General features: G+C 43.0%; 1 protein-coding gene across 1 annotated transcript in view; it reads right to left on the bottom strand.

Annotated features, from left to right (window-relative positions):
• Positions 1-17,500, bottom strand: part of flt1 (fms related receptor tyrosine kinase 1) — a 65,816-nt gene that overhangs the window by 15,964 nt on the left and 32,352 nt on the right. The window contains exons 12-16 of the mRNA XM_080417300.1: positions 10,379-10,487; positions 4,216-4,530; positions 1,695-1,841; positions 1,462-1,593; positions 663-769 (exon numbers count right to left, since the gene is read on the bottom strand). Coding sequence (XP_080273426.1) covers positions 663-769; positions 1,462-1,593; positions 1,695-1,841; positions 4,216-4,530; positions 10,379-10,487 — 810 coding nt within the window. The remainder of the gene's footprint in view (positions 1-662; positions 770-1,461; positions 1,594-1,694; positions 1,842-4,215; positions 4,531-10,378; positions 10,488-17,500) is intronic.

Genomic DNA, 17,500 nt, shown 5'->3' on the forward strand with positions numbered 1-17,500 from the left:
TTAATGGGGCAAAGACAAGCATGAGGCAAAACTGTTGATGTATCTTCATGATCAGGAAACGACTAACAACCGGTTGAATCCCGCATTGACAAATATTCACAATATTGGGAATTAGACAATGGTTTTAGTGGGTTTCACATGCCCAAGATTCATAAACTTTACTCAGCACATTAAGACTAGAATAACAAAATGTTTTCCTGTGACACCAGCACGGCGTCCATTTATCCAAAATAAGAAAGGTCATACTTGACTCCATTCAAACCACACCAAAGGCTACTCAATAAAGTTTCTACTTATAGAACCCTAATAAAGCAGTCAACACCCAGTACTCAATTTTGTTACTACTTATTCACTTTCAAAATGACGTCCCAATTTTCAACAAGGTGAAATCTTTCAAATATTTTCAAACATTTTCATTTCAATTTCTTTTTCATTTCCCCCCAAAAAAAGATAAAGATTTTCAAAACAAAAAATCAAAACTAGCAGATCACAATGTGTCATTCCTCGTGATGCGACATGTTGTGAGCTTGTAGATCGGCTATTTACGCTGCATGATACCGTCGCATGACAAAGTAATAGGGCTGAAGTGGTTAACAGTGAAGCGTGCACTATAACATCCTGTGGATTGTACAGCATGTGTGGTAGCAACTTGTTCTCCTCACCTGCTTCAGTTTGTGTATGAAGAGAGTGAGCAGCAGCCAGAATATTGTAGCCACCACGCAGGTACAGGTGAGGGTGGGGATCTCCAGGGAGGATCTCTCTGAGGAGCCTACAGGAACACATGGCCACACAACATGAAAAACTACCGTTCCTTCTCCCACATGTTGTCAAAACCAATAAATCATCAACTCATTTATCTTGTCCTGTGTGTGTGTGTGTGTGTGTGTGTGTGTGTGTGTGTGTGTGTGTGTGTGTGTGTGTGTGTGTGTGTGTGTGTGTGTGTGTGTGTGTGTGTGTGTGTGTGTGTGTGTGTGTGTGTGTGTGTGTGTGTGTGCGTGCGTGCGCGCACACACGCGCGCAGCGCGCGCTGCAGCGCGCGCGCGTGTGTGCGTGTGTGCACGCGCGCGTGTGTGTGTGTGTGCATAGTGTGTGTGTGTGTGTGTCATTGTACTGTATAACGACATGTAAAATTAGGTTTATTGTGTTAAGTAGTGAATAAACAATGACGATTTGCTTTCTATATTTGGCATCATGCTCTAGTAGTGCTAACATAATTTAACACACCATAGCTCACAATAAAGATCCTATATTTCTTAAAACAATACCACATAAGAAAGACTGAGACATACTGAAGGGTAGTGATTGACTCAAGATCTATTTCCAGAACATGGAACAATGGACAGGCAGCCATCAGTATACCCATATATGGAAGAGCCCCTTCTTTGAGGGGTCCAGGTTGAACACATGCAGCCAATGAAAGGCAATCACAGTTCAAAACACTATAGGTCAGGATGTGCTTACTGTTGACCCATATATAGGCAGAGCTCTCCACAGATCCCCTCTCATTGGTGGCTTGGCACGTATAGAGACCCTCGTCCTCTGTTGTGATTCGATCAATGTGGAGGGCCCCGCCCTCTGGCGCTATCACGATGCCTGGCGGTGAGAAATGGCAGAAATTGGACAAACACTCTCACGAAACGAAACGAAACAGTACACCTGTTCCCTGTTAATGTTGGCTTGCCCTGTGTTCTCACCTGATCCCTGTGACAGCGGGCGTTGGTTTTTGTACCAGGTGATAGTTGGCAAAGGGATGCCATGGGCGGCGCAGCTGAGGGTGACTGAGCTGCTCACATTCACACTAGAGTCTGTCAGATTCTGCAGCAGCACAGGAGGCTCTAGAACTGAGGAAGAGGCAAAGAGACAAACATATTATGAGAAATTAAGAAAGTAGTGCGTGCGTGCGTGCGTGCGTATATGTGTTTACAGTATGGGTACAGTATGTGTGAGAGAGTATTTGTATGTGTTTTGTACAGAGGAGAGAGGCTCAACACTAAAGTGTATATTACACACTGAGCAGTAAAAACATAACTGCTTAAAATTGTCTCTGTGTGGAATATAAAGTGTTATAACCTCACCAAATACACACAAGAATATTTGTCCTAATACCAAAGTGTTTCTATGAATAGACTAAAATTCATTGTTCTCCTTTGAGTAGTTTCCCCATGAATTGAGAACCCCCCCCTCCCTCCCCTCCCCGTCTTTGGAACTGTGCCATTCTGGTACAATAAAACATGCTGGTAGTAACACATATCTGTGTGAGAGTGGCCTTGGTTTCAACTTGTGAGTCAGCTGACATTTGGATACTCTCGGGTCTCTTAGTCACCTCAAAAAACCCTGTAACACAAACCCATTTCCTAAGAACCTCGACAATGCAGTATTTCATCATCCCGACTGGCTTGTGAATGGACACAATGAGACACAGAACATTTCTCAATTTCGCACAACCATGGCCTATAATTAGACAAATGGCTCTGACTCATGCTCCTTTTTACTACGAACGTCTCTCCCAATTTTGTCACCTTTCCCTCCCCCTCCCCCATCTCTCAAAATGGTGCCCATTCCGTCTTTTTCCCAACTTCTTCTCTTTCTGCATCCCCTTTCTAGTAATGTCCCTGTGAGGGTCCCTGGGGAGGAAGTGAATGTATTGAGCTCTGATTGTATGCAGAACAGCAGTAAAAGACATGAAGAAAAGTCACTTAAGCAAGGGACTGATTGTTGTTTTCCCCTATCTTCCTCCCGGACAACAATTGATGATTGTCCACGGGGCTGGGGCCTGACAGTGTCTGATTGGCTGATTGTTCCGCTGGCCCTGTGTAGGGGCCTGTAAATGTGGCATTGTGGGAAGTACCATTGTGTGCTCTTCCTCCAGACAAGAGCTCATTCCCACGTGAAAGAGGTGCTGAGCTTGAGCTGAGCGCGAGAGCAAAGGCTGGGTGGGGCCCCAGGAAGCCCAGGAACCCAATTCCCAAGCGCCAAGTGTGTGTGTGATATTTTTTAAATTCTCATTTATTTATTTAATTAAATTTCTTTGACATTTTTGGTCTATAATGACATGCTATAAACATGGGACACCAGGGTTACAGTTGTTCAAATGTAATGATTTTGAAACAGTTGATCTGTTTAGTTACCAACAGAAGGTTCAGTAGAAATGTCAAAATACACTGAACTTCGGTTTCAAAACGGATTCCATGGTGGTTGTTTGGAGAAAGTACATGTGTAGGTGTATGTGTTTGTGGATACATGTGCACATTGTATACAGTAACAGTAGTGTGTAAACGATAATACTGACTAATAACGACTCTAATAAAACAAAAATACATTTCATGATGACGAGGTGAAGGAAGGCCTACACCTACATGGTTCTCAAACATTTTCATGTCAAGGACCCCCTAGTAATTAGGGGGCCCCTTGATATGCATTTGGCCGAGGACCCCCATCAGAAAAATATTTTGTGCTAGGGACCCTATACAAGATTTGTATTGTATAAATGTTTCAATAGTTTTTGAAAATAGCAGATCTACAAGCTCACGACTCGTTGCGATGTGACGCGTTGTGAGCTTGTAGATCGTCTATTTTCAAATAGTCGACCAAATAAAATGGTTAAACTGATTTTGATGCTATATTAACTAATATTATTGCCCCTGGAACTCTCTTAAAGGTATCATGACATTCATTTTCACTTTTTTTATTTTCTATGTTTTATTTGGGGTTTTATGACCTCAATTACACCCAAAAAACCTGAACTTAAAACATTCAGTGGATTTTCTGTGGTCTGGGGTTTTCTGAATAATTAGGCTGAAAAGTAATCTGAGCTTGGCCCTTCGACAGTGAGGTCACTGTCGAATAATCCCGCCCACTCTCCTCCTCGCCCCTCCCCTCCCCTATCCTTTCCTTTGGGGGGGGGCGGAGCAGAGGCGATGATTGACAGGCAAAATCCCTCACCAGCGACACCCGCAGGCAAAGATTTCTTTTTTCATTGCAGTTGAAAAGGCTTTAGAAATGTGAGAGAAAAACACCTGCCATTGATCACTGGAATGGAATTTTCACTTAAAACTTTTTGTACACTTTTGAAGGACCAGGACAAAGACTTTGAATGTGGTGTAAAAGTGAATGTCATTAAACCTTTAAGGACCCCTGGGGGTCCCCGGACCCCACATTGAGAACCACTGGCCTACCACTGGACATATTGACAGACAATAATAAAATGTGGCTGACCTTTGACCAGCACCTGTGTGTCCAGGTGTGTCTGCTGTCCTGAGAGCAGATGTCGGGCGCAGCAGCGGTACGTTCCAGAATCGCCGGCTGTCAGGTTGCTAAGCGACAGCGACAGAGAGTAGGAGAACTGCCCTGCGGAGAGCTGACCACTCAGCAAGGGGCTCCTCCCAGGCGGGGGGGCATCATGATCTGTATGCCTCATCCGTTGCCATGACAGCGATGTATACAGGTACTTATTGGCCGTGCAGGTGAGCACGCAGTCTCCGCCCTCTCTTGGCTCCTCCCCTTGGCTCACGCTGAAGCCCCCGGGGGTGTCTAATAAGGCAAAAACAGAGGGAGGAAGAAAGAGAGAGAGAGAGGGAGAGAGCGTGAATGGGGGGGGGGAGGGGGGGGTAGAAGAGAAGGAAAGAAAGAAAGAAAGGGAGGATAGATGGAGGGAAGCACAGAGGGAGCGGGGGATGGGGGAGAGTGAGAGAGAGGAAGGGAATGAAGGGATAGAGGGAAGGAGGTGGGGGTGGGGTGTGGTGGGATGAATGACAGAATGAGTGTCCAGGATTGGACAGATGGAGAATTTAGAGTCCATTGAGTTAATTTACGCCCACTAGACTCCTGGTTTAAGTAATAATCCCTCCCAGTTTCCCCCAATATCACCACCTGAATTATGCCAAGAGCCTGAAGCCCACCGTATTAATGGTGATTTATAAAGAAGCCGCCGTTTTTCTACTTTTGATGACAATGTTGAATGGCTATTGTAGGGTAAAAACGGAGCTGGTGGAATACAGTGAACAGGCTTTTTATTTACTTTAGCCATTTGAAACTTCCCGTGGAAACGGCTTGAGGGTTTCCTGATGGCAGATAGTGTTTATCTTTCTCGAACACCCCCAGGCCTCCCGAAATAAAGAGGGGCCGCCAGTCCAAGGAAGTGCACCGCATGGGGAAGTGCAATGATAAGACCTGCAGGTTCCTGTTTCACCCTCGCTCACACACTCTTGCAGTTTGTGCACACACGTACTGTACACCTATACGTACAAGAGACAAACTCAACCATGCATGGACGCTCGAACGAACGCGTACAGACACACATGCACGCATGCATGGGTGCACACACACACACACACACACACACACACACACACACACACACACACACACACACACACACACACACACACACACACACACACACACACACACACACACACACACACACACACACACACACACACACACCTATGCACAGGTGCACATACATGTAAACACAGTACGACGTGTGCATGTCCTTTGCTCTGTACCCATGGTATTTATTCTATCAACACACATACACACTTTTACAAACAAATATACTTTTACATATGTTTAGTAACCTTTTTCCTAAGGATCTGCATATTGAGCACCAAACACAATTTCCAAATTTCAAATTCAGACTTGTAAATGTAAATACATAATTGCTTCTTTCCATTTTTTTGGGGGAGGTCTGAAGAAATTCTGGTTCATGTCCACAACCCTGCTACTATCAGGCAACCACCTCTCTCTGCCCTGACCTGCCCATTCACTCTAACCGACCTTGACTGCTCTCTGTGCTGGCTTCCCAGGGGAGTAATGACCTCTCCCCAGTCAGGTCAGGACAGGACATCAGAGTCACTCTATCAAACTATGTTTTGCTGTGATCTGAAACTTTTATCTCTTCCAGACACTGTCCACGCCTGCCTTTCCACACCCAAAATCACACTTCCTTCGCTTTCAGATCTCCTCAACTTGCAATGATCATGCTTTTTTTCAATCTGAAAACAGTTCTTTACCTTCCTGGTAATAGGTATCTTTCGCTAATTCATTTCAAATGAACATAGAGGATGGGACATGCAAAATGAGCCGTCACAACTACAGCTTATTGAAATATGTTGAAGGCCTGAGAAATATGGCAGCAATGTTTTGACAAAGATTTTCACAATTTCTCAGCTCAGAATACATCTTTGGAAAAACAATGCTTTTAATGCTTTTAATTGATATATTTAGTTAATACTTTAGCATACAAATGCATAATGGCGGATTTGTTCCACCAACATTTAATTAGAATTAAAATGAATGTTCTCTGGGCCTATGGTATTCCTGAGAAGATGGTGCAGATGATAGCGGAAAGATGTAGTTCGACTTTGAGCCAAGGTGAAGACCCACGATGGAGAGACTAAGGCTTGCAGGCGTCCTACTGGATGATACCCTGGCCCCCTTCCTGTTTATTGTGGTGATGGACCATGTCCTGAGCGAGACTCGCAATCAGAGGCACGGAGGAGACACTGGGGTTCACGCTTATCCCATGGCAAACTAAGCAAGTAGAATCAGTACTACTTTACGGGGCCACGACTGAGATAAGGATGATCGCATATAATTAGAATTATAAAATTATGCGATTATAATGAAATTATTATGAAAATATTAAAACATACTAGAAATCTATATTGTTGTAATTAAATGTAACAAATTGTTCTCAGTAATCTATATCCAGAACCCTATCCTAGAATTCATTGCATTTGGATAGACCAAATCAGTGTTTAGATGTTCTCTAGATGTTCCCGATATCAAAGGTTCAAACTTATAAGGAGAAATTGACAAAACTTCGAGGGGCTTGAGTCTACTAATACTTCACTTTTTCAATCTCTCCTTGTAGGCCACGTTATAAGAGCGGAGGTTGACTTGGCGACCTTGGTGGGGTTTCAACTGATGATCATCTAAAATGTCTTAACAATCTGAACTTTCAGTGTGCACTGAGAGCCAAGGAGGCTTAAATCTTAGTCAAATATTAGTAGTGGAGGAGGAGTGTGCTGCTCATTGAGTTAAAACATTCTCTAGATGCTCCCAAGATCATCTTATGTGTCATCCATACCGAAAACACAATAACACAGTGATCATATCAAATTAATGTCATTTGGGGAAACAAGGGAAAGGGAAAACCAAACTGCATCTACTCAGTGGGAGTGAGTGAGTGATGATTCCAGGACCATGGACAGTTCCTCAGCACTCAGACAAAATAACACCACAGTTCAACCTGATCCTGACAACAACAATAAGGGCATTTACCACCTTTACTCTAATGCCTGACAGGCCCTCAATTCCGGTTCAATTCCTGAGCCAGCCGGGCCCATTTTCTGCCTGTCACCCTCCCTGGTTCTTATCTCTCTCCACAGCAACTATCAATAAAGGCTAAAAAGCTGAAAAACCATGAAATAAAATAAAACTAGAAAATGTGCTCCTCTGAGCACAAGTCTCCCCCAGCAGACCCGTGCTATTTTAATAGCACGGGTCGTCTTGGTAGAACGGGTCGTCTTGGTAGAATGCGCGTGGTTTTTGGTGTTCTGCATCTAAAAGATGTTCTTCTTGAAGCAATGTGTCATATGGGAGTCGTCGTAATTGACTGGTTTGTTCAAATGCTTGTCTGTCTTCTTCATCTTCATTGTCTTGAACAGTTTCAGCAGTTGATTGGTGTGTTTGATCTATGTCAGTTTTCTCTAGTGCTACATAATGTATTTGATCAAGGCGGCCAATTGTTACAGTATTAAGACTTCGGCCTTGTTGTGGGATCAATTCAACTCTATAGTCCTCTTCTGTGTTACTGTTGTAGATGAGTATGCTTTCTTAGCTTTGGCCTTCTGCGCCTTTGCTTGACCAATGTTAGGTGTTCTCAAGAGGGACACACACACGCACGGACGGGTGATTTGTACTGGAAGGTACTGTTCCAATCAAGACTGATTGATCCTGTCTTACCTCACTTCAAAAGTCATAAATGGCCTTTTGAAGTGACACACCTATTTATAGGATTTTATTTCGTCATGCGTCCCTCTAGCCAATCAAAGGCATTGGTGTCAACATATTGACACGTGTCACGTGGAGCTTGACCAATGTTAGCTTGGCTAGGGGCCATGCTAACACACGGCGGGACGAAGCGAAAACATACTCTTAATTTCATTCCTTCTCTCTGTTTCTTAGCTTTGGCCTTCTGCGCCTTTGCGTCTTCATCAGGTTTCAGATGCTCATTTGCTGCTTCTTTAGTTTGCATAATGGGAGTTAGTTACATTGTGTGATCTCAGCCTCCTATTTATATATTTATATTACATATTGTGATGTCACGTAAAACTGACCAATGTTGGGTGTTCTCAGAGGAACACACACACGCACGGACGGGTGATTTGTACTGCAAGGTACTGTTGGTAGAATGTGCGTGGTTTTTGGTGTTCTGCAGGGGCGACTGAATATGTAGTGTTTGCATCTAAAGAATGTTCTTCTTGAAGCAATGTGTCATATGGGAGTGGTCGTAATTGACTGGTTTGTTCAAATACTTGTCTGTCTTCTTCATCTTCATTGTTGTCTTGAACAGTTTCAGCAGTTGATTGGTGTGTTTGATCTATGTCAGTTTTCTCTAGTGCTACATAATGTATTTGATCAAGGTGGCCAATTGTTACAGTATTAAGACTTCGGCCTTGTTGTCGTGGGATCAATTCAACTCTATAGTCCTCTTCTGTGTTACTGTTGTAGATGAGTATGCTTTCTTAGCTTTGGCCTTCTGCGCCTTTGCTTGACCAATGTTAGGTGTTCTCAGAGGGACACACACACGCACGGACGGGTGATTTGGACTGGAAGGTACTGTTCCAATCAAGACTGATTGATCCTGTCTTACCTCACTTCAAAAAGTAGGGGCTTTTTGAAGTGACACACCTATTTATAGGATTGTATTTCGTCATGCGTCCCTCTAGCCAATCAAAGGCATTGGTGTCAACATATTGACACGTGTCACGTGGAGCTTGACCAATGTTAGCTTGGCTAACAATGTTTGCTCACACACGGCGGGACGAAGCGAAAACATATTCTCCACCTACGGCGGAGACAATAAGAGTAAGAGTATTAGCAAAAAGTGTGTTTTGAAGACACTATTGCCTTTTATGTCTTGCTCTCGCCCCCCAATAGTAGGGTGATTTCACATTATACGGACAGCAAGACAGCTATACTATGAGATAATTATTTCGTATCAGCAAAATCTGTCTATCCTAAAGTGAAATTGAATTGTTGCTACTGTATAACACTTCTTGCCACTAAACAATGGTTTCGATTCAGTTCGGCTGCATATAACACTGTATTTCTCAATCATAAATCTGTTAATGGAAAGATGCAAATTATCGATTAAATCATTAATTGATAGTTGATTCACCTTATTGATCGATTACCGATTAATTGATAAGCTGTGATTTTCCTGAGAACCAGATTTTTTTAAATTTCAGGTCATTATCTCTTTTACTTTACTTAAAGCACCCATTGACCATTTATAGTGACTTATAATCACACTATAATACATTATGCCAGTGAATATAATGCATTTTAACAGTGATTATAATGCATTTTAACAGTTTGCAACGCATTATATAATTATTATAATGTATTACAACTATGATAATTATAATAAAACTATGATCCTGGCCAAAAGAAAAAGTCTGTGTGTGACCAGTAATTATGAAGTATTATGATACTTGACCTTCTAAGACATTATAAAAGGCTTTATAATGTGTTATGATTGCATATACTTATATATATATATACTTAAAACTGTAATCATACAGTGTTATAAGCCGGTTACAATGCCTTTATGCTTGACCTTATACAGTAATATACTGTAAGTCATTATAAAATGCTTTGTAATGTGTTATGATTATTGTTATAAAGCATTATGAGTATTTATGAGTTGTTATAACTATTGGACACTATTAAAGACATGGGATGCATAGAAAATGTTACCCAAACTTTTGTTTTCTCTACTGTAAATGTAAACAAACGCAAAATCTAAAAATAAAGCCATGAACTGGGAAATGGTCTATATTTATGTGCGAGTCTGAAGCAGTGAAAATACATGTATTGACACCAGAATGGTACTTAAAGTTGTTTTGCAATTTGCCCAACAAGATACTTTTACTGTCATGATTTGTACTTGATTGTAAGGAAGAGGAAAATCAGTGGGAGGGAATAGCAGGTGGCTTTAAAAGTAGACCCTACAATACATACAATTGTATTTACCGTGATGCACCGTTTGATCTAGCCGAAAATGAACCAGGTGTTCAGGATAAAACAAATGTCCCTTGTGGGGATTCTGTGTGTGCGATTCATCTGGGTGTGTGATTAACATTACCTGTGACATAGAAGCGGATGTCCAGTTCATCCATGCCCGCAGAATTGGAGGCGATGCAGCGATACACTCCAGACACAAAGGCCTCTCCAACAGTCAGGACCCCCACGGTCTGTGGAAAGCACACGCAAACATCCGCTATGAATAACACCACACTTATAGCACACTCTGCAAAACAGGCACACTAACGCTGCGCACACACTTTCAAACAAATCCCCCACTCTCTCTCACTCACACACACACACGCATGCACGCACGCACGCACGCGCACACGCGCACACACACACACACACACACACACACACACACACACACACACACACACACACACACACACACACACACACACACAAACTCATTACCTCTGCCACTGATAGCTGGGCTCATATTTTCCATGGGCCCATTGAGTACACAATGGGGATCTCCGCGCCAAAGCTCCTGTCTACTTCCAGCCCGGAGGGCAACTCAGCACACAATTTCTGAATCAGTAGTGTGTGTGTGTGTGTGTGTGGGTGTGGGTGTGTGTGTGTGTGTGTGTGTGTGTGTGTGTGTGTGTGTGTGTGTGTGTGTGTGTGTGTGTGTGTGTGTGTGTGTGTGTGTGTGTGTGTGTGTCTCATAGTGAAAGCATATTTTTGTTTTAATACGCTAACATCATGTTAGTCCAATGCAAATTCTGCTTTTGTGTCATCATGATATTCTTTTTTGGGCGGTGAAACCGCCCCTATATGTGAGGTTTGGATATTTGCACCCCCAATCCTGCGCTGTGATTGGCCACCAGTGTACCCCCCTAACCCTGCACCGTGATTGGCCAATCACAGTATATTCAGGACTGTGATTGGCTAGTGAAACATGACACATGTGCATAGCCCTATAAATAGGACTATGCACGTGAATCAATTATTTTGGAACCTTGGCCAGATCTGTGCTTTGCCACAATTCTGTCTTTGAGCTCTTCTGGAATACCCTTTGATCTTATCATTTTCATTTTATCCTTTTCCTCTTTTCTCATTTCAGACATAGCGATTTTTGGGTTCTTCTTTACGTTTCCCACCAAGGCTCGTCTCTTCCATTTACGGATTATGTTGGTAACTGTGTTCTTAGAAATCTTAAGTTTAGCTGAAATTCTTTTGTAACCTTGGCCAGATCTGTGCTTTGTCACAATTCTGTCTTTAACCTTTTCTGATATATCCTTTGATCTGAAAGGGCCAGTTCTAGGAAGACTTTCTATTTTCTTCTCAATATCGGTTTTCCCTTTTCTCATTTCAGCCATTATGATATGACTTTCATAAAGAGTGTTTCAATAAATGTATTTATTTTTTGTACATGATTTCGCGGAGGACGAGCGCATAGACCTGGTGATGAGCGACATCGTGATGAGTCCCGCCTCGCTCCCCCGCCAGCCGCGTCAGAGGACGGGGGACGCTGAGGACGGAGGGCCCCCCACCTCGCCGAGGGGCCAGCCTGTTGGCAAGGAGACCAGCCTAAATGTAAGCGCATCCTCTGTCCGCACGATGCGAGATGCACGCTCTATTCAGATGACTATTTACTAATTGGGCATTTAGCAGACGCTCGTACCCAGAGCGACTTACAAGTGTGAGATCAGATATCAAATATCACTTACACCTCCTTTATTAATCAAGATTGAGCCACTGCATGGCCTATTTCTTTCCTAAAATGTATAGATTGTTTAACCACTAGACTTAGTAAAACTTCAGAGAACATCGGGGGGCACTGGAAGCAATATTTTTGAAAGGGGGCACTGAGGTGATGTTGGGGGGGCTTAAGGGAGCTTGATATTGGATACGGGGTGTGGGGGCACTAATATAACCACAGAACTAACATTTAGTAATTATTATTATATTATTATTATTGTTTCCTACCTGAAGTGTGACTTATACACATGCATATTGTGCTCCGCACATTAACCACTTAACCCTATTTTATACTTTGAACATAAAGAAATATCCAATCTACAGGCTCACAACACATCATTGTGTCCTCATCTACTAGCTTTGAAAATGTGCTAAAAAATATATTTTTTGGTGTGGAACATTTCGGACTTTTTCCCAAATAAGGACGTCGGGGTTAATTGTTGACATCATCCAGACGGCAGTCAGGTTGAGTAAAGTAATTGGGTATTCTACATAATGACATCATCACACAACGACATCACAGTGACATCATTACAACAATGTCCTTTAAAATGAAATACCAACTGAACTAAACGTTATTTAGTAACGTTTACCAACGAGTCCAGCTACTTGTTGTAACTTCTGAGAATTAGTTGTCGACACTGCTGACCATAGTGTCTTTTGTGTGTATCACGAAGCCAGAACTGTGATTCGCTATACTACGGAGATCAACAGGCCTCGGCTTCTTTGATTGTCAAACACAACTTTTTGTGGAATTGTCAACCTCTTTGAGACATTTGTGCCACTCAACCAACGTAAGCAATAGTACACACATTAGGACTCTACTTTTACAGAGAAATACTTAGACTACGGTGTAAGAAATGTTCTGCTGGACGATACATCTGAATGGAGCACCAAAAGGATCCCTTTGTGCTGCTGTTGCAGTGAAGCACAAGCTGTACTACTTTGGAGGAGACTGTCATGGCGAAAGGACTCAGATTGGTGTGCACGTTTTCAACACTGTGTCTTTATGCTGGAAGAAGTTACCCCCAGTGAGAGCTGGAAGAGGAGAGCATCACCTTGATGTTCCCTTTGTGTGCTCTGGCCGCACAGCTGTGCTGATAGAAGATATCATCTACATCTGGGGAGGGAATAACTTCAATGATGAAAGTAACGTGGTTTATGCATTTGATGTTGACTCCCACAGATGGTTCAAACCCAAGATGTATGGGACTGTTCCAGAGGGATGGCACGACCACTCAGCCTGTGTCTTGGGGAAGGTCATGTATATCTATGGAGCAGGACGCTGTTATAATAACCTCTACAAGTTTGACACCGCTACAATGGTATGGTCTTTAATTCACACCAGAGGCACTGCACCAATTCTTCCATTCGGTCACTCTATCGCCACCATCAGGACTAAGATATTTGCATTTGGGGGCGTAGCGCTTGGCAACAACAGGGGAGCGTTTGACACAGAGACCAACTGCTGGCTGAGCATGCCTTCTGCACCGTTTCCTTCAGGAGGAAGCTACGGTCATTCAGCCTTTGCCTACAATGGAGAGCTGTACATGTATGGTGGCTACAACTTGAACCGGACCTTCTTCACTGATCTGTGGAAATTCAATCCAGAGACCTTCGCCTGGAAGAAGGTTGAGCCCAAGGGGAAACGCCTGCCTCCGAAGAGTTGGCGGAGCTGTTGCATTGTGGGAGATCGGGTCATCCTCTTTGGGGGATGCGGCCCATGCACCACACACTACACTGTGCGATGTGTCACATGTGCCACAACCACTGATGACCTGTACATCTTAGACTTAAGTCCTAGTCTGAAGACCCTTTGCAAACTAGCGGTTGCTCAGTACGGTCTGGAGCAGTCGGAACTTCCGCACAACATCAGGTGGGAACTGGCAGCCATGACCAAAACAAAAAAAGACGATGACTGACTGGCACACGTTCATAAACCACAGATCACCTGAGCACAAACCACAGATCACCTGAGCACACAGTCCATAATTCTCTTCTGTATTTTACAGTGAGTGCAACCATTAAAGGGACTACACCATGCATTTTAACTTTTTCTTCTTTTTTTTTTTTTTTTTTATCCCGCGATTTTTGTAACCCATTTTTTTCACCCGGTGCCAATTTCCTAAGTGATCCTGGGCGCTACACCAGCCCTACACCAGCACTACACCAGTCCCCCACAGTAGGGAGGCCAGGGCCGAGCTCATGCTTCCTTCAGGCATGAGAGCCAACTGACCTTCTTGTCACCTGACAGGGGGGAGTTTCCCTGGTTGGACGTAGCGCGTGGAAGGAACACGTTATTCCAACCAGTTCCCTTCCCCTCCATCAAGCGCCCCGGCTGTCATGGGGGAGGCGGTATAGCGACCAGGATTACTACATGTTTTTGTGAGGGTATTAACTACCCTAGGGGACACGGGGAGAACATGCAAACTCCACACAGAGTAGGCCCTTTCGCCAACCCCACCTAGGGTATGGGCGCTGATGACGCGGAGGAGAAGACACGCCCCCAGCACCCACAGCGTCCCCGGCGGGAATCGAACCCAGGACCTTCTAGCTGTGAGGCGACAGCGCTACCGACTGCGCCACCGTGCCCCTGTTAACCATGCATTTTAACTTTTTCTTCTTTATTGTGTGTTTTTGGTCTCCCCTACCTCTCTTCTATCCCCAAAAATACCCCAGTTTGAACACTCAGGCTTTCACAGCAAATCTGGGGTTTTCTGTAAATTGGTCTCAAAACAGGCCAAACTGATTTTCACCCTGACGTGACGTCACTCCCTCCCGTTTTTCAGTTCCAACAATTTTAATTTTTTTTTTTTAACTTTTTCCACACAGAACCAGGAGATAACATGCATACAAACTGGCTCAACAGCGCCCCGTGCCAAACAGGACAATGTGGTATTGCAGGTGAAAGTGCTTTATAAGCCAGAGAGAAGTTAGTTGGAATGAGTATATCTGAGGCTTGATTTAGGCTCAAACCTTTTGAAAAACGTTTGAGGGACATAAACAATATGATATTAAATATTATTATTATTTTTCAAATGCATGGTGTAGATCCTTTAAAAAAAACTTTTTTGTTGTTTTTTTTGGGGGGGTTTTCTCAAAGGCACTAGGAGATAACGCTATCCAAAAAGTTGCTGCTCCATTCACTTCAATGTTGTTAAAAAAAACAAAAAAACATGCTATTATCAAACAACAAATGTCATTTGTGAAACCACACCTGAAAACCCTCAGTGATTAGCAACCATCAGGGGATCAATCATACTGGAGATAAATATTCCGTGACGCAAAAATCCTGGCAGAGGGACCAACAAGCTTGAAATAAGTCTGGCAGTGAATGAGTCAATAGGAATGCTTCTTGTTTGGTACCTGCACCAAATAATTGGCACCTTTTGATTGCTGTCTGTGATCAATAACAAGACCCAGTTGACCCCAGGGCTTTTTGTGTTATCCTTTTAGCATAGTTTTAGACGCTGTGCTAAAAGATGTTCCAATATATTTAGTAACTGTAACTGTTGTTTAACAGTAAATAATAGCACAATGGTATCTCTGGCCTATTTTAAGGCTATATATTTTTCTCATTCCTGGGAAGTAGGCTAATAATCCAGTTTAATGTAAAATATGCTATTTGGTATTCAGTGAGACGTTTTCTAAATTATATAACAACATATATTGGGGGGGGGGGGGGGATATTTTCCGAACAAAGATTGAGAACCACTGCCTTAATAGAGCCCTATTCAAAAACCTTCAAAACTAGCAGATTTACAAGCTCACTGTGTCCCTCACGGTTCCTCCTGCTCAGACAGAGCTAGGCAAGGCAGCGTTCTCTATCAATGCTCCATCTGCTTGGAATGAGATCCAGAAGTCCTTAACACATTGAGTGCCAAAAAACGGTCCGGGCCGTTTTTCATAATCCAAACGAGGTGTGCCAAAAACGGTCATAACCGTTTTTGGAAAAAAATATTTTAAAAAAATATATATTTTTTTCCTTCACAGCACCAGGAGATATCATTTTTCGAAGATTTAGACTTTAATCCACTTCCTGGTTAACTTATGACTTCAAAAGCCTGTATCTCGGCTCCTGTGTACTTTTTTTGGGCGGTGAAACCGCCCCTATATGTGAGGTTTGGATATTTGCACCCCCAATCCTGCGCTGTGATTGGCCACCAGTGTACCCCCCTAACCCTGCACCGTGATTGGCCAATCACAGTCTATTCAGGACTGTGATTGGCTAGTGAAACATGACACATGTGCATAGCCCTATAAATAGGACTATGCACTTAAAAAAAAACACATTTATGTTTTTTTTTGGTAAAAAAAAACACATTTATGTTTTTTTTTAAGTGCTTAAAAGTGCTCTCTTTGGTAAAGTTCAATATAGCAGCCGTAACACTCTGCAGTCTTCTGTTTGTCTCTGAGACACCACCAAAGTTGTACTGAAAAGTTTACTCCAGTGATGTCACTGGAGTAACCCGCAGTAAGCATGACAAACTGCAGGCACAGAGGTGGAGAGATATAGCTAATAATAAAAGTAGAAAAATATAATAAAGATAAAAACAAGAACTAAAATAACAACAGGTAGGTATGTAGACTTAAGTCTGATCAAGCCATCTGCACTTGGACTGAATGCGTTCGGGTGATGCATAAACTATTAACTAGAAAAGTGTGCTCCTCAGAGCGCAGATCTCCTGGCAGGCTGGGTTGCCTAGCCAGGGCTGTCAGTTGTGTGGAGCGGCAGTCAGGACACAAGATGCAGCGGGGGAAATAGAGTTTGTATGACAGAATGTGAAACTGTTCGCGCTTGTGGCGCCCCACCCCCTATGGGCAGAAGTGAAAGAGGTTTTGGAGGTGCCATACGCCATATGATATAATGGTGTATCTTGTAAAGAGAAATTGGCCTCGCCCAAAAATTACAGGCAAACGATGATGGAGTATCAAAACACAGTTTGATGGTCATTGTCTCATGACTTCCAAGACCATTTGTACCTAAGTTGGTGGGGGGAAAAAAGGAATTTCTGCGACAAATGGTGGCATTTGTAGCATTTGTGGTGGCCATATGGGTGGAAGTGAAATCGCTTATGGCTCTGCATTGTTTAGAGGCCCTCATTGTGTGATTAAAATGTACCCGCAAAATCGGATACCGGATACATTAGCCGGTAGGAGACGGGAATCAAATTATTAGCTTAGGAATGCGACAAAAACAAAAAAGAATCCAAGGCTTCATGGGTGTGCAATTGATAGAAAATAAGTAATTTTTTTTCTTTAACAGGCATCTGTCAAAGTTTGCCAATGTAGGCCTACATATTGTAATAATACAATAGTACAAATAGGTTAGGTGATGGTGAGAAAAGCGATTTCTTGGTCCATTTAGATGGTTAAAACAATAAAGATTTTCTTATTTTAATTCATTGCGTTTTTTTTTTCATGGCATAGGTGGGGATCGAACCCACGACCAGCCCCGACCTTTGGATCCTCA

Source organism: Gymnoscopelus braueri (assembly GCF_963280865.1).
Source record: "Gymnoscopelus braueri genome assembly, chromosome: 21".
Taxonomy (NCBI): Eukaryota; Metazoa; Chordata; class Actinopteri; order Myctophiformes; family Myctophidae; genus Gymnoscopelus; species Gymnoscopelus braueri.